Consider the following 17193-nt stretch of genomic DNA (forward strand, 5'->3'; position numbering starts at 1 on the left):
GTCCCTGCTCATGTCCCCCCCGCCATGGTCCCGTCAGGGCTGCTGGCCCCAGTCGATGGGTACTGTAATTACCCTGGGCCTGGGGACATCCAGAGGACGGGGCAGGGGGGCCTGCTGGGGGGTGGAAGGGGGTGCCTGGGGGCTGCGGGGAGCTGCTGGGTGGTTGGGGGGACTCCTGTGCAATGGGGGTACAGGGTGGGGTAGGGGCAGCCCGGGGAGGCAGCAGGCATCGGGGTGCCCTGGGGAGCGCGGGGCAGGTTGTGGGGCGCAGGGTGGGTCGGGGAGAGCCCGTGATGGGGGGGGTGGGTGCCCGGGGCCGGGCCGGGGGTGCCCGGGGCGGAGGGTGCCGGGTTGGGCGCAGGGGCGGGCGCCGGGGCCGGTCCCGTAGCTGCGCGGGGCGGGAGGCGGTCGGGACCCCCCCGCCGCTCCGTGCCGCCCCGGTGGGCAGGGCCGGGCCGGGCCGGGGGAGGCGCCGCGGCGGCGGGAGCGCACGGCGGGGCCGGGCCGGGAGCGGCCGTACCGGGAGCGCACGACCGGGCCGGGAGCGGCGGCGGCACCGGGAGCGCCGCGTCCTGCCCGCGCCCAGCCGCCGGGGGGGTGAGCGGGGCCGGGGCTGCGGGCAGGGGGGTGCGCAGCGGGGAGGGACCGGGGAAGGGCGGCGGATGGAGCGGGGATGGAGCGGGAAGGGCAGGAGGTCGGGATGGAGCGGGGATGAGCGGGGAAAGCGGCGGATGGGGATGGGGATGGGGATGGGGAGGGAAAGGGGGGCAGCAGCCGCCCGGGCTGGGCTGGGCTGCGGGCACCGGAGGATGCGGGCGGGGGGGGGAGGGCAGGTCCCGGGGGGAGCCAGGCCAGCCCCGTGTGCCCCCGCAGAGCCGTGCCCGCACCCCGCTGCCTCCCGCACCTGCTGCGCCCCCCGCCCACCCCGCAGACCCGGGCTCCAGCCCCCGCGGCCCCCGGCCCTGCCTCTCCCTGGGCACCGAGCCCCCCCCGGACCCGCAGCCCCCCCCCAGCCGCGCACCCGCGAGTCCCCCAAAACCAAGGCGAGGGCTGAGCCCCTCAGTGCAGGCGTCGGGGCTGCCAGGGGAGATGAGGTTTTGGGCCACGATTCATTTTTCGCAGCTTTTCAATGGGGGGGGTGAATGACTCATGGAATCCTTTTTCCCTTTCTTTCAATGTTTTTTTGGGTCTCTTTGTTCCTGTTTTGCTGATTAAATGATGATAATAAGGAAAGGCTCCGCACGATGGAGGCGGCTCCTCTGCCGCGGCACATCGGTTGTAGGAGTCTCAGTCATTTCATGTGCATTTTTCCTGGTCGAGCTAGAGGACACAATGAGAATTATTTTAAATATGTCTCATGCAAGGTGCTTATTTGCCCAGCGTGTGTACGCGGCACAGCTCGCTCCCTGTGTGCTGCAGAAAGCCCTACCATTTTCCCCTATTATGATTAATAAGATTTTTAAAGCTCTGAGAGGGAAAAAACTGCAAGTACAAAGGGCAGCGCCGATCTGATGGCTGCTTCTTGTACTGAGCACAAAGAAATCGAACCCAAAAGGTCGGTCTTTGCGTTGTGGGAATGAGCCAGTGCCGGGGATGCCAGCATGAGCTTTGCTGGCAGAGGGGTGGCTGTGCCACTGTCCCCGTGCCCAGGAGCCCCAGCCATCAGAGCAGCAAGAGGCAGCGTTTGGGAGCTCTGGGAGGGCTGGGTCACCTGCCCAACAGGGTGCTTGGCCACCGGTGCGAGGCCAGAGCCGTCCGTGACAGGACGGTCCCTTCTCCGTCACCCCGAGCACCCGTGGTGGGGAGGGAGCCGCGGCCGGTGGCCTGGCGTCACGCGCTGTTTGCTCCTTCTGCAGGCTGCTGCCCGTGGGGACGTCCTGCCCGCCCTCCTGCCCGCACCGTGGGCCATGTCGTCCTCCGACGAGGAGACCCTCAGCGAGCGGTCGTGCCGGAGTGAGCGGTCATGCCGGAGCGAGCGCTCCTACCGCAGCGAGCGCTCGGGCAGCCTCTCCCCCTGCCCCCCTGGGGACACCTTGCCCTGGAATTTACCCCTCCACGAGCAGAGGAAACGGAAGAGCCAGGACTCAGTGCTGGACCCGGCCGAGAGGGCTGTCGTCAGGGTTGCAGGTAAGGCAGCTCCCTGTTGTGCGGTGGGTCCCCCCAAGGACAGGGAGATGGGGCTCCCTGGGCTACCCCCGTGGTGGCCGAGGTGGTCTTGGGGACATCCCTGTCCCCCACTGCTCCCCAGGGAGCCTGGGGATGGGAGGGATGGGGAGGGGAGGGAAGGATGGATGTGGCCCTTGGTGGCCAAGGGCCAGGGCGGAGGTTCAGCTCCACGATGGCTTTGTCCTGTATGGGCAGAGCTCGCGGCGGGTTGTTCATACCCTCAGCACACTGGGGTTAAGGGATGACTGGGCACCTCCAGTGCTTGGCTTGGGTGACATTAAAATGCCTAATTAAGGGCTGAGTGGCTCCTTGGTGGAACAATGCCCTTGGCCAGACTCCGGGGAGGAATTTGCTCTGGGAGGTTTGTGATTCCTGCCTGGCTGATGGAGCTGGGACTGCTCCTTCACCGCGGTGGCAGCCCCATTGCTGTGGTCATTGGGACGCCCCAGGGTCCCTGCGCTGCTGCGTCATGGAGGGGACGCTGCCCCGTGCGTCCCTTCGCCTGCACCGGCACCACGGTGCCCGCCGGCTGCTGTCACACCCTGGGGGAAGGGACGGGAACGGGAGGGAGAAACAAAGGCAGGGATGGACCCACCGTGGCTGATGGCTCCTTCTCCAAGCGCCGGCTGATGGGACTGACGGGGACCCCACTCGGGGCTGCCGGGAGGGAGGATGGAGGAGCTTTGCTCACGGTGGTGGCCCCAGGCACCGGAGCTGGGATTTGCTTCTTCACGCCGGGACAAACGGCCATCAGGCTTTGATCTGCGGCTGTCCAGGTCTGGGCCCTTCTCCCCGCATCCCCGGGGCCTTTGATCTGCTGCTGCCAGAGCAAACGGGATTCGGGGCCGTGCCGAGGGGCCCTGCCGAGCCCTGGCCGGGCTGTTCCCAGCTGCTGCCCCAAGGGAACCCCGGGGCCCGGCTTTCATCTCGCCGGTGGAGGCGTGCACGAGGGCGGCAAGCTCCTGAGGTGCCTGCTCTGCCCTGCCTGCCCCTGCCTGCCCCTGCCAGCCCCTGCCAGCCCCCAGCCGATGGGCAAATTGCCCCAGTGCTGGGCTCCGCACCCTGCGGGGATTCAGACTGGGAGCACTGGGGAGCAGATGGACCCCAGCCCCTGTGTGTCTGCAGCACCCGGCACATGGGCAGATCCCACCGGGCAGCAGCAGTAGTGGGATGCTGGCTGCCTGCCCTCCCTGCCTGCCCTCCCTGCCTGCCCTCCCTGCCTGCCTGCACGGGCACCGGCGGTGCATGCGGCTCTGGCTGTGCCGCGGTGCCACTTGGGCGGGTTGTGCCGTCCCGGCTCGCAGGCATCTCCGGGCAGGAAGAACCAGTTGTTTCAAATGATGGTTCTTGAAAACGCGCTGTCTGGGGCTGGGGGAAGCAAATGCGCAGGGTGCGGCCGGCCCTGCCCCAAACGCCAGCACCGAGGCTGGGAGGTGGCCGGGCTGCCGGGGCCCCACCGGGCCAGCACCGAGCACCCGCAGCTCCCAAACCCATCACTGCTCATGGACCAGCTCTGCCCCGAAAGCCCCATCCTGCTGGGTGCTGAGCACCCTCCCACGCCCCGGGGCCGGACCCTGCTGAGACACAGCCATTTCCCCAGCTGCGGTTCTCCCCCCTGCCCGGGATGCCGAGCGCTTGTCGTCATGCTGGCTGGATCCAGCCCGTGATTAAAGGCAGGGGGGTGTCACAAAATCTGGTCTCATGCAGATTCCCCATTAAAAATAACTCACGAGGTGCAGTTAGACAGTGCTGAGCTGGGAAGAAAGAGTTCGGAGACAGTTTTGTGTCACCAGGTTTGAAAATGAGCTGAAATATTGATTCAGATCCTTGCATTATTCAGTGGGACCGTCTGCAGCGTGCCGGCCGCCCTGGTGCCTGTCCCTGCCGCGGAGCTTGGGGACCGGGCCGTGCCGGGGACTGGGGACGGCGGCTGGCGGGATGTGCCGGGGGGTGCTGGCACCTCTCGGTGTGCCTGGGGAGGGGGGCGGGACTCAGGTCCCTGGGACCCCCAGGAAGGGGCACCGGCGAGCCAGCCCTGTCCCGCGCCCGGCCATGGACCTTGCAGAGGCGGCGCAGGAGCGTGAGCACCTCAGTGGTTTTGGGGAGACGTGCGGGTCTGGGCTGCTCTTCCTCCTCGCTGCCCCCAGGGTCTGACAGGCTCTGCATCCCTGCTGGCCATCAGAGCCAAGGGGAGGAGGATGCGGCTGTGCCCAGCGAAGGGGACAGGGGACGTGCCAGGAGGTGCCGGCGCTGCGGCGCGGGGGGCTGGGACACGCTGCTCCCCTCCCCAGGCTGGCTGTGCCCGCACCCTCGGTACCCCCAGCGCTGGGCCGGGTCCCCAGGCAGCCTCTGGAGCCGTTCCCTGCTTCGCTGGCATCTCCCTGCGAGGCGGTGGCACGGGGGAGGCAGAGGAGAAGAGGGACGTGGGGGGTCAGAGTCCGGCCCTTGGCCCCGCGTCGCTCTGTCTGGCTCCGGCCGCTTGGCAGGGGGTGAGGGTGGTGGCTGGGGGGGGAGCTGCTTTTGGAAGAAAAGGCTCTTTCATCCTAAACCTGTTTGCACTTGATCCTGCCAGGGGTCACGGTCTGCTGGTGGGGTGCTGGGGTGGTGCTGGGGTGCGAGGGGCCGGGGGGGGCAAGGGTGCGAGGGGTGATGGGCAAGAGGCAGCGAGCAGGGGTGATGGGGGGGGGGAACGACGACGGCACATCACGGGGGCTTTCCAAGGGCTGCGCTTCCCCGGTTTGAAAAGGCTCCTGGGAGTCCTTTGTCATTCGGGAGCGTCACCCCAGGCGCTGGCAGAGGTTTTGCTGAGCGGGAGGGAGATGTGCCTCATCCTCGGGGACGTGGGAACGAACCTCCGTATTCTCCGCTGCCTCGGGAGCAGCAAACCCGCTCGTGGAGCCGGGGCAGATCTCGAGCCGCTGCCCAAGGAGGGGTGAAGAAGAAGAAGTGCCAGCTGGCCAGCGGTTGCCCCTTTCCCCGGGAAGGCGTTTTGGGGTCAGACGGATGTTGCGCAGGCACCTTGGCAGGGCGGCTTCGCGAGGGCTGAGCCGGAGGAGCCGCGTCCCCCGTGCCGTGTGCGGCGGGATGCTCTGCCGCCCGAGGACGGCCGCCCTGCCACGGCACCGCTGGGCACAAAGGCAGCCCTGCCACGAGGCCGCCGCGCCGGCACGGTAGCCCGGATTGAAACCCTCCTCCCCATGGAGGCACTGCCGGGGATGCAGCCGGGCACCGGCGCTCCGTGTGACGTTAATTACTTTTCCTAATTAAGGCACTGCGGTGAAGGGGAGATGCCTCCGAAGCTGGGGAGAGGGTGATGATTTGTGTAACCCCCCCCAGACCAGGGGCTGCGGGAGGAGGAGGATGATGGCCGCTGCTGGCGGCCCCTCACGGTTCCCCAGCGGGATGCGGGGTGCAGCCCCCCCGCCACCCCACGGGGCCGCCGGGAGGTTTGGGGGGGCCCTGGGCGATGGTGGGGAGACACACGACGTCTGCGCTGAGCGGGATGGGGCTTTTCTCGTTGCCATGGTTACCCAGCTGGCGGAGCCTGGCCCTCCGGTTGCCATGGGAACGGCGCAGCCAGGGTGAAAAAGCAACATCTTGCGTTGGCCAAAAAAGGCCGGGATTTGCCCCGGTGGGCGGGGGGGGGGGGGCAGGCCTGCCGGGGGGGCTGGATCCGGCCTGGGGTCATGGTGAGGGGGTGCCCTGTGGGCTGAGGGGGGGTGCCGGGTGTTGGGGGGCCTGGGGCGTCCCCTGGCCTGGGGACAGCCACCCTCGTGCCCCCGTGACGGCTGTTTCTGTGGGAGGTTTCGCTCTGTCACATCCAGAATCGCGGGGAGGGCTGGAGGTTGGGGGGCTGAGCGGGGTTTCTGGGGGTGCCAGGCTGGTTTGGCCCTGCACCCCATCCCTGTTTCCCCTGGCACTGCTCTGCCCCTTGGTGGGATCCCTCCCGTCCCCCAAAGCCCCCCGGGTGATGCCGAGGGGCCGCCCCCGGCCCCCCCAGCGATGCCGAGGGACCTGGCTCTCTCTGTGCATCCGCTGTGCTCCCTGTGACCCGGCGGGAGGCTGCGGGGACGGGAGCTGCGGGGACAGACCCCCCCCACACACATCAGTAGCACCCCGGGGGGTAAATCCCCGCCAGACTCAGCCCGAAATAAAGGAGGTTTTGCAAAGCCAGAGCAGGGGGTCCCTCCCGCGCACCCCAGCCCCGGCAGCGTCTGACTCGTCCGGGGCCTTCGCCCGCGCGAGGTGCTGAGTTAAAAGACCCTGTGGGGGTATTTCGGTGGGGGGGGGGGGCTAATAGTGTCCAGCACCCCATGGGTGAAAGGTGGCTGGGGCGATGCAGGGCTGGGACCCCCGCAGAGCCGATGCCCCCCCAGCTGCTCCCGTGCTGGCGGGAGGTGTGGGGTGCGGAGCCCCGGAATTTGGCGTTGCTGTCTGAAGCGGCTGGCCTGGGGCGTGGGGCAGGAGCGGGACCCCTGGTCCTGGTGGGCGGCGGAGATGATGGGTGCGCTGAGGAGCACTGGGCGGCACTGGGCGGCGGTGCTCTGGACTGACTGGGATGCTCTGGGGGCACTGGGGGCACTGGCTGCAGTGGGGGCACTGGGGCACTGAGAGCACTGGGTGCTCTGGGAGCACTGGGCGCACAGGGGGCACTGGGGTGCACTGGGGGCACTGGGGGCACTGGGGCGCAGTGTTCTGGGCACAGTGGGAAGCAGTGCTTTTGTTGCATGGAGAGCACTGGGTGCACTGGGAGGTAACGCCCTTGTTGCACAGGGAGATGCTGGGCTGCTGTGCTCTGGGCTGACTGGGGTGCACTGGGCTGCACTGGGGGCACTGGGGGCACTGGTGGCACTGGGCTGTACTAGTGGCACTGGGCTGTACTGGGGGCACTGGGCTGTACTGGGGGCAATGGGGGCACTGGGCTGTACTGGGGGCACTGGGGGCACTGGGCTGTACTAGGGGCACTGGGTGCGCTGGTGGCACTGGTGGCACTGGGCTGTACTGGGCTGTGCTGGGCTGTACTGGGGGCACTGGGCTGTACAGGGGGCACTGGGGGCACTGGGCTGTGCTGGGCTGTACTGGGGGCACTGGGCTGTACTGGGGGCACTGGGGGTACTGGGCTGTACTGGGCTGTACTGGTGGCACTGGGCTGTACTGGGGGCACTGGGGGTACTGGGCTGTACTGGGCTGTACTGGTGGCACTGGGCTGTACTGGGGGCACTGGGCTGTACTGGGCTGTACTGGACTAACTGGGCACACTGGGTGCACTGGTGGGACTGGGCTGTACTAGGGGCACTGGGTGCGCTGGTGGCACTGGTGGCACTAGGGGCACTGGGCTGTACTGGGGGCACTGGGCTGTGCTGGGCTGTACTGGGGGCACTGGGCTGTACTGGGGGCACTGGTGGCACTGGGCTGTACTGGGGGCACTGGGCTGTACTGGGGGCACTGGGGGCACTGGGCTGTGCTGGGCTGTGCTGGGCTGTACTGGGGGCACTGGGCTGTGCTGGGCTGTACTGGGGGCACCGGTTCCCGCCGGGGAGCTGAGCTCTGTGCACACACCGCGCTGTCACCGCCCGGTCCACCCCCCCCCCCGCCCCCGGCCCCGGCCCCTCTCGCGCGGGGCTGCCTCGCGCTGCCGCCAGGGGGCGCGGCGGGGCCGGGGCGGGGGGCCGGGGGCGGGGCCAGTGGCGGGGGGCGGGGCCAACAGCGGGGCGGGGCGGTCCTCGGGGAGGGCGGGGCCTCGGGGGCGTGCCCGCCGGTCGTGGGCGGGGCCGCGGGTCGGGGCGGCGGCGCGGGCGGAAGCGGTGTGAGCGCAGACCGGCCCTGGCCGCCGCCGCCGGCAGCTGCACCGAGGCCGCGGCACAAAGGCCGCCATGGCCGGGTACGTGCCGGGGCTGCTCCCGGCCAACCGCAGCCAGGAGAAGGAGTTCGTCCAGGCCTACGAGGACGTGCTGGAGCGCTACAAAGGTACCGCGGCCGGCGGGGCCCGCTGTGGGGCCTGGAGCGCGGCGGGGCCGCCCCGCCGGGGCTGAGCCGGCGCCGTCCCTGCGCCCGCGGCCGGGGCGCCGGGGGCCTCCCCGTGGGGCACCTGCTTGGACAGGGTGGCAGGGCTGAGCGTCCCCGGGGGGGCCCAGCGTGCCCTGCGTGGGGTGGCGGGGTCCGAGCGTCCGCGGTGTCCCCGCACTGAGTGCCCGGAGGGGGAGCGTGCCCTGCGTGGGGTGCCCGGGGTCCGAGCGTCCCGGCACCTGAACTGCGTGGGGTGCCCAAGGGATGAGCGGCCCTGGCGTCCCCTGCGTGGGATGGCTGGGGTCCCTGCATCCCCTGCGTGGGCTGCCCGGGGGCTCAGTGTCCCTGCGTGGGCTGCCCGGGGTCCCGGTGTCCCCAGTGTGGGCTGCTCGGCATCCCAGCACCCCGCCTCGCTGCTCTGAGCACCACAGCATCCATCATCCCTGCGCCCTCGCCCCAGGGTGACCCATCGTCCCCCGTCCCCGCTCTGGCTGCCCCGGTGTTCCCGTACCCCCCCGGACCGGGCTCCCTCTCCCTGAGCCGTAGCTGGGCAGGGATGAAGGGCCAACGTGCTCCCCAGGCCACCGTGTCGGCAGCTGTGCCGGTACCGGCAGTGAGTATGCAGTTTTGATGTCAGCGGCTCGACTCCGGGAGTTGCGTGCGTTTCCATTCTTATTATTACTATTATTTCTTTTTCCTCCGTGCTGCAGAGAGAGACTTGTCTTGGAGCCCAGACTTCAGCCCCACAGGGCTCCTAGCGCTCTGGTTTGTAAGTTTAGCAGCCAAGTCTCTTTAAAATGCGGATGGCCGAGTCGAGAGGAGCCAGGCGCTCGCGGCGCCTGTTTCCTTTTCCTTTCTGCCTGCAGAGAAAGGGGAATAATGGATTCCCCGGCTCCCCGATTCAGGGGGTGCCACTCAAACCTCCCAGAGGTGGGAGAAACGCGCAGCCTCGCTCCGCTTTCACATGGAGCGGGGAATAAAAGCCTCTTCGGGCGCTTTGGAAAGGCGCTGGATAACGTGACTTGGGCTTGTCCAAGTACTTGACAAACTTTTATTAATAAAAAGCCTCTTTGATGTAGTTGGGTTCAATGTGGAGACGCAGAGGAAACGGTGAGGCGGGTGCCAGCGGCTGGCATGGAAAGAGCTGTCGTTTGCATTGGTTTGCTTTGTTCCAAAAAAGAAAATGAAATTACAGTGCCTGTCCGTGCCGGTCCAGCTGGAGCACCGCTGGCTGGCGGTGCTGGGCTGGGCCCCCCCTCGCCCGCCCCGTCCTCCGGCTGTCGGTGCCTTCGTTGAGCGGCCAGGTTCCCCTGGGAAGGAGGGCTTTTTAGGTAAAACCTAGTTTCTATACCAGGTTATGGCAGAAAGCTGGTAGTCGCTTGGAAATATCCTGCTGGGTGTTGTTTACTCTTGTTTGTGGTGCCTGTTTGGTGTAGGGGAAATGAGCGTTTATACTGTATAAAATTCTTTGCCTTGACCCCTTCCCAGCTTCCCGCCCCCTCCTGGGATGTCCTGCCTGCACTGTGAGGGCTGGGTGGGAGCCTCCAGTTCGGGTGGTTGGGCTCAGAACTGGGGGTCGTGTTGTCTCTTCCCTGCTCTCCCCCGCTGCAGCTCCTGTAAACAGTTCAGTTTTTCCTGTCCGGAACAAGTTTTCCTATGGCTTGTCCCCTCCCCCTCTTAATCCTGCAAAAAATGGAGAGTTTTCACTGAAACGTGACTGCTGGGGACCGAGCTGCGTGGGGAGACCCGTAGGGTTGGTGTCCAGCTCGCAGTGGTCACCCCATATCCGCCGCATCCAGGACCCGGCGCTGCTGGCACCGGTCGCGCCGTCGGAGGGCAAGGAGGACGTTTGGTGCTGTTGAAGCCAGGGTTGCAGACGTCTCCGGGCACTTCTGTTAGCTCCACTCTATTTCTAGTAGAAAATAGCCTAAAAAAACCCCAATCTGAGCAGCGGGGCCTCCACCGTCGAACAAGCCGGGGCAGGTCTGGAGACAAGGAGATCGGCGGAAGGGTCCCAGAGCTGGCGCAGGGAGCTACGAATCCTGCCTGTCTCTGACGAGCAGGGGTTAATCATCTGCCAGATCCCCGTGATTTCTTTCTTTATGAAAACACCCACGGTAGGCAGAGGAGAGCTGCCGGGGTGCCGGGTAGGTGTGCTGCATCGCTGCGGTGCCGGTGCTTGCCGTGTTGCTCCCGCTCCCAGGCGTGCTGGGGAAGGAGGTTTGCATCAGCGCCGCGAGCTGGCGTGGGCGCTGTGGGGGCACCCGGCCCTGCTGCCGGCAGACCCGGTGCTGGGTGCTGCGTGACGCTGCGCCCTGGTCCCGAGGGGGTTGGTTGAGCAAGGGGATGGGAATGGGGCTCAAGGGGGGGATTTGAGGGGGGTAGGCTCCGATGCTACCTTGCAGCGCTTGGAGCATGGCGGAGCTGCCCTGATCGTGGCTTCCTTCGGCTGGGGGGGGGCACCGTACCCACCGGGCTGTGCTGTCCCGAAGGGTGCCCGGCAGCTGGAAGGTCTCTAGCACCAAGACCTTCACCAGTCTGGCCCAGCTGAAAGCCAGTGGGCCAGTTTCCCAGGGCTGCGCCGGGGAGGCACGGCACGGAGCGGCTTCCAGCCCCTCTTGCCTCATCGCTGGATCATGGTGCTGCGGCACATGCCGGGACGTGCAGAGCTGCCGCCGCAGGTGCTGGTGAGAATGATGGTGGCAGCGCGGGAGGTGACGGCGCAGCTTTTGGGGCCCCTCTGGATGCTGCTGCCGGTCAGAGGGGTCCGGGCAGGAAGGGAAGCCCTGGTCCATCCTCCCACGGGTGCACGGCACGCCGAGTGGGGCTCAGTGTCCGAGGGCTGCTCTTGGTTCCCACGGCGCATACCTCCCATCGTGTTTTGGAGGATGCTGACCCTCGCTGTCCCCTCGGGAAGCAAGAGCCCTGCACGTGGCTCCATGCTGCAGCAGCCCCCGGGGGCGCAGGCAGCGCAAGGGTGCAGGCAGCACTGCCAGGCTCTGCTCAGAGCACGGGTCACGCTTTCCCTGTTCAGAGCACTGTAAACATTAACTAATCAATCTTGGTGAAATCCTTTCTTTTTGGTAATTAACCCTTTTTGTGATTGCGGGTAGAAACCTGGAGCTGTAGGGTCAGAGAAGCCCTTTCCCACCCCCGGTGCTGTCTCTGCCCGCTCCGTGGTGCCCAGGGATTGGACTGGGAACCACGGGATGGCTTGTCACCTTGTCTGCCTGACCTGACTCCTGTTAGGGAGGGGACAACCTTCCCAGGGACTGGAGGAGAGCCCGGGGCGGGCAGAAGAGGTGTGGGACGCTTGTATAAATGAACCAGAGCGCGTTGGACCCCTCCTCGTGGGACTGGAGCCTTCCTGGTGGTGGGCAGCAGTCCTGGCCATGCCCATCTGTGAAGAAACTCCTTGGGTTTTTTTTTTTCCCCCTCCCTTGTTTTCTGCTCTAAGAAATACCCGTAGAGGTGTCTGGACCCCAGGGCTTGAAGACCCCTTGCCGTGGGTGCTCGGTTGTTGCAGCCGAGTGGCTGTGCCAGCCTGGCAGTGTGCGGCCACCTCCTGACGCGGGGCCGCTGCTGCCGGGATTTCATCCCACAAACATAAACATCGTTCCTGAGTGATGCTGAGGCCTCTGCGGTCTGCGAGAGTGCTGATGGGACCGGGGACGTGGCGGTGATTCCTCACCGGGGGCAGGAAGCCCTTCTTCCTCTTCATCACCCGGGAAGAGGGTGGCTGAGGGCTGCCGTCGGAGCGGACAGTCCCTGGCTTGAGCAAGTGCGGGGGGAAGCTGGGCTGGAAGCCACGGGGCTTTCCGCCATCGGACTGGAGAATGCCGATTTTTTTTTTTTTTTTTTTTGGGATGCACATGGGAGTTGCTGGCTTCCCTGGTAGGGGACAGATGGACCAGAGATCGAGGGGGGCTTAAGAAGGTGGCAGGAGCCTTGGGCTGCCTGCAGGGATGGCTGGACCCCGGTATCCGAGGTGGAGCCCGAGTGCGCGGTGGAAGATGCTGTTTTGCTTGTGTTTGTTTTGGCTAACAGGGAAATGAAGTTGGTGGTTTCTTAGGTGAGAGGATCCACCCCGGCACACCCGGACAGCTTTCTGCTGCCTTCATGGTGGAGTCATCGCCATCCCAAGCACCCGACGGTGCCTCCTGGGCTGGGCTGGCCTCGCTGAGAGGCGCGTGCCTCCCCCCAGCCCGCCGGCATCCCCGCTCACAAAATCAGCGGAAGCGTTTGCAGTTGCCATCTTCGTGCCGGCGCCCCGCTAATGAAGCAGGACCATGGCTGAGCCCTGCTCGCAGGTCCTGGGGCTGTCGGCTGCTTCTCCTCATTTCCACGTGCTTCTGGTCCGGAGAGAAAAGCCCCCAGGGAGGCTGGGACGGTGGGTGCCCGTGCAAGGTGGCGGCATCCGCGGTACCTCTCTGGCACAGGCAGCAGGATGTGGCATGACGCCCGACAGCGTACAGTGCCGGCACTGAGTGCTTTGATCTCGTTTCAGCGGCCAGCTTGCCGCCGAGCGTTCGGAGAGGGTTCGAGCTGTTCTCTTGCTCCTCTTCTCAGCACTGCCTGCACGCATTCCCGTCGGAGCCTTTTCCTTCCCGGCTCACGCTTTGGGGTGAGACTGGAGTCTTTGACCTCCGTCTGCTGGTTTCTGGCCAACCTCCTTTCCAGGCTCGTCTAGCTTGTGTCAGCTAAGTTTAGACTGCTCTGGACATACCGTGGCTGATGCCGGCGGCACAAAACCTCCCAGATGGAAGTAGAAACAGAAGTTTTATTTAAATTTAAAGGGTCTAAACACTGTTGTTTGAATACCAGGGTGATAAGTCCCTTTATATGCAACTGAAACAGATAAATCCAGGCTGTGGAAGCAGTTTCTCCTGTCTCCGTGCAGGGAGAGGCTGCACCAGAGCTCGGGGTGGGTGTGAAGAAGCTGCTCTGTGCTGGGGCTGCCCTGATAAAGCCATTTTTTGCCCCATCTCTCCTGCATGGAGCGGCCTGGAGCCCTTCCCGGGGCTGTGGGCTCAGCCCGGCTGCTGTGGCCGAGGCGATTCCTGCACGGGGCAGTGTTTCGCCGCCGGCTGGAGCACGGGGGCTGGACAGGCGTGGGGCAGCGGGGAGGATGCACGGGGCAGCGCTGGGAAGCCGTGTGGCTCCTCCTGGGGCTCTGCTCGGCCAGGGAAGCCCTGGAAGGAAGGTTTTGGACGGTGCTTCGATCCCACCCGAGGCTGGGCCAAGGGCAGCCGTGTCGGGTGGGTGCTGGGGAGCAGAGTCGGCACCCGGGGTGGGATTTGCGACTGCTCAGCCTTCAGCATTGCGGTGTCTGCGGTTTGACGGGGGTGACCGGGGCAGTGTCGGTTTGAATCTGTCGCTTCTCTGGGAAGGAGCACAAATACATTCTCATTACTGTTCCCCGGGGATGGGTTTCCATGAGCAGCCTCTGATGTGCGGCCGTGATGGGGAGTGTGGGCAGGGCTGGCTGATGCCTGGTGCATCACCCCGGGGGACGATGTTTCCTTGGGGCTGCGCTTGTTGGGGTGGGACCACTCTCCTGAGCGCAAATCCAGCCCTTCCACGCTCTTCCCTGCAGCTCGGCCGTACCCCGGGCGTCGCTGCCTCGGGAAGCTCTGCTCCGTGGACGGATCCTGCCAAGGCCAACTGAGTTTTCCAGGGCAGTGAGGCAATCGCTGCCTGCGGGGCGAGGTGGTGCAGCGGTGGGTGCGATGGCACACCTGGGACCGGGACGGCAGCCCTAATTTCTGTGGCTGGCGGTTGCTGTCACCCACAATGTGCCCCCCTGCCCGGCACGGCGGTGCGGAGCCAGCCTTCGTAGGTCCGTGGGCAGGACCTACAAACCGGCTCCTCTCCGCACCCCGACCGGTTGCTCGTGCCTCTCCCATCCCGTCAGAGTCTGTGGGTGGGGTGGGAACCAGCGGAGCCGCTGCTGGGTGGCGGTGGGAGAGCAGGGGGTGGAGGCAGGGTGCTGGTCTGCACGGCACAAGGAGGAGAGCCGCTTCCTGGCAGGTTTTGCTGGGTGCTGGCCCTGCCGGCAGCGCGGTCCCCTGCCTGGGCAGTCCCTGTCCCAAGCGGCCAGGCTTGCAGCATCCCTGCTGGACGCTGACCTCGAGCTCCCCCTTCTCCTTCCAGATGCTCTTTCTCCAGGCCTGCTGGAAGCTCCGGATTTAACATCTCAGCACTGCCCTTGTCTGGAGGGGTTTGGGGGGGTTCTAACAGCCTCCAGCTTGGAGATGGAAACCACCGAGGAGGTCCCCTGCACGGCAGCGTTTGCAAAGCATGCAAAGGATGCTTGTGTTAATAAGCCAGAAAATTTCATTTCCAAGCTCATGTCGTGGGGTTTTTTGTGTCTGGATGGATCCCACCCGGTGTGGAGGCTGGGGAGAGGGGGATCCTCCAGCATCAGCTTCCTGAGGAGGAGATGTGTGGTGGGGCTGGGAGGCTGGGTGATCAGATTTGGTGTGTGTCTGGCTGTGAACATGGTAAACCGAGTCCTTGGATGTGATCTGAGATGTGTGCCCTGCCTCTGGGTCAGATAAGCCCAGTGATTCCTGGAAGCGGGCAAGTGGGGAGGGCTGTTGGGCAAGATGTTTGGGAGATTTGGAGTGAGAAGCGGGATGCTGATCCTGGCAGAAGGGCTGGCGGGATGAACCGTCGGAGCAGGCTCTGACTGTGCCAATGGGAGCCCGGATCCATGGCAGCAGTGAGATGAGTTGGTCTGCAACGAGCGTCTCGTGTTCGTGCCTGGTCCTTGCAGCGCCAGCAGTGCCCCCCGTCACCCCCCGGTTTATCAGCAATCTGGACCAGCGAGTTCAGGGCCGCTGGCTGGGCGCCACGAGGGTACAATCATGTTTTTTTGTTGTTTCCCTGTGCATGACGTGCTGCATTTCCATTTTTCATTTCCTGTTGGACCCTCTTTCCCTCCGGCGAGTCCAAGCCGTCCGGTGCAGACCACGGGGCTGGTGCTGTGCCTGTGCCGCTTGCAGCAGCTGCCTGCCCTCCTCTGCTCAGACCAAGCATTTTTTACCGATGCCGGGGAGGCTTTGCCAGCCTCCCATGGGTGACGGATGCTGTGTTTTACACCTCTACAGCACCCACACGAGTCATCTCCTCTCCCTGTCCTGCTCCCAACCCCTTGCTCTGCCCTTGCTGCCCCACTTCTGCGTGACTGCGGAGCTGCACCTCAGCTTCAGTCCCGGTGGGACGTTTGTGCTGACTACTGGTTGTGTCAAATAAGGGTGTAACTTCTGTCCTGGTTTTTATTAATCGCTGTTCGGGTCCATGGTGGCCTTTCAGGAGTGCTTTTGCCAGCAGCTTATTTTTCCCTGCGGGAAACTGTATACAAGGGCTCCCGTGGCAGTAAGATTCACGTTGACCTTGGGCAGTTTTGCTACAAGAGCCGTCCTGGTAAAACTATCCAGCGGGAGCGACTTCTTTCCATGCAAAGCAGGGCCAGGCTGTCTCCCAGCCCCACGGTCCCACACTGCACATGCTGCCGGCAGCTGCCCCGCCAGCTAATTAGCATGAATTAGCAGCCCCTGCACCACCGCCCTGGTTCGAGCATCGTTCACTTGATACGAGGACCGCTATGAGTGATGCTGGGGACAGCTGGTGTGGCCGTGGCCATCGCTGTGTCCCCTCTGGGGCAGCGATGATGCAGCCGTGCCAGCGAGGCTCTCCTACAATGAATGCATCCCGCACCCCGGGCTTGCTCCTGCTGCTGCCGTGGGTCACGCGTTGGTGCCCTGGCTCTGCCAACATCCTTGGCACGGTGTGAACGTCCTCTAGCCCGCTGCTGGTGATGGTGGGGAAGGGCAGCCTGGTCCCCTGCTGTTTCCCCCACTCGTGTGCACATCAGGGAGCAAACCCCCCCCCTTGGGGCACTGCCCCAGGGTGACGACAGTGGGGACAGCCACGGCGCTGGGGGTTTTATTGCAGGCGGCTCCAGACGCTGCACGTGGAGATATTTCATTCTCACCGGCTGTTTGGGATGCTTCTCGTTCTTGCTGCGGAGGGCAGTTGCCAGGCTGGGAGATGCTGGGATTCCTCAGCCAGCCGGGTGCGCAGTGGCCGTCCTGGGAGCTCCCCCCAATTCCCCCCGGCCCCGGGGCACTGATCGAGCCAGCTGGAGCGATCCTCCCTGCGCCGGGAATTCCTGGCGTTCCCGATGGCGAGAGGGAGCCGGGATGCTTGTGGATGGAGTCAGACCTGCTTCCCCTTAATCCCCTCGGGGTGGGAGGAGGGAAGCGCCCTTCTCCCCATCACCCAGGGGTTTGGGGGGCCCGGCAGGTGTGGGGCTGCCTTCCCACACCACTGACCTGCTTTGGCGTTAATGGCATGTTAGGGAGTGGGGCAGGAGCGAGGCACCGAACCCCCTGCAAGCGTGGGGGTGCCCTTATCACCCTGGAGGCACAAAGCCACGGTGGGGGCTGGAGGGAGAGTTGGGGTGCTGGGGGGGCCAGGGCTCGCCTGGGGCAGCCGCCTCTCCTTCCTGCTGCTGTAACTTCAGAGCAGCTGCCTGCTTGCCGTGGCCATCCCAGTGGTGCCTGGTCTCTCCTCCTTGCTGGGAAGGGGAGGATGGAGATAAATGACACGGGGGTGTTGGCAGCGCTGCCCGCTCCCCCGCACTGGGCTCTGCCCTCCGTGCCCACGTGAGGCCGGCTCCTGGCGTGGGGGGCAAGGAGATGGAGTCCCCTGTGCCCCCTCCACGGGGCTGTTCCTCGCTTCCTTCTTGCAGCCCCTTTGTCAGCAAGAAAGTGTTGGGTTTTTTCTTTTCCTTTTTTTCTTTTTTTTTTTTCTTTAGAGGAAAATTCCATTGTGCTATTTTTAGTGGTGACAACTTGGCTTCTCGCAATAACCTCACTCTGCTCCCGGCTCTGCCGGGAGGCGTGGGGGGGTGTCCACAGGAGTGGCCCCGCGATGCTGGGGCAGCAGTCGGGCTACGGTGTGCTGGCAGGCGAGGGCTGCCACTGCCTGCTGCCAACCGGTGCTGCGGTGAAT

General features: G+C 65.3%; 1 protein-coding gene across 24 annotated transcripts in view; it reads left to right on the plus strand.

Moving 5' to 3' along the window:
- The first annotated feature begins 1892 nt into the window (after positions 1-1892).
- MACF1 (microtubule actin crosslinking factor 1) overlaps positions 1893-17193 on the plus strand; it is a 143686-nt gene continuing 128385 nt past the window's right edge. For 23 of the 24 annotated variants that reach the window (XM_075774248.1, XM_075774254.1, XM_075774251.1 and 20 more), the window contains exon 1: positions 1893-2127. In XM_075774248.1, the coding sequence (XP_075630363.1) occupies positions 1908-2127 (220 nt within the window). In that variant the 5' untranslated portion in view covers positions 1893-1907. Of the gene's footprint in view, positions 2128-7927; positions 8134-17193 lie in introns of those variants that run through there. The other variant, XM_075774262.1, reaches the window with a different exon arrangement.

This window comes from Balearica regulorum, chromosome 22, assembly GCF_011004875.1.
Source record: "Balearica regulorum gibbericeps isolate bBalReg1 chromosome 22, bBalReg1.pri, whole genome shotgun sequence".
Lineage (NCBI taxonomy): Eukaryota > Metazoa > Chordata > Aves > Gruiformes > Gruidae > Balearica > Balearica regulorum.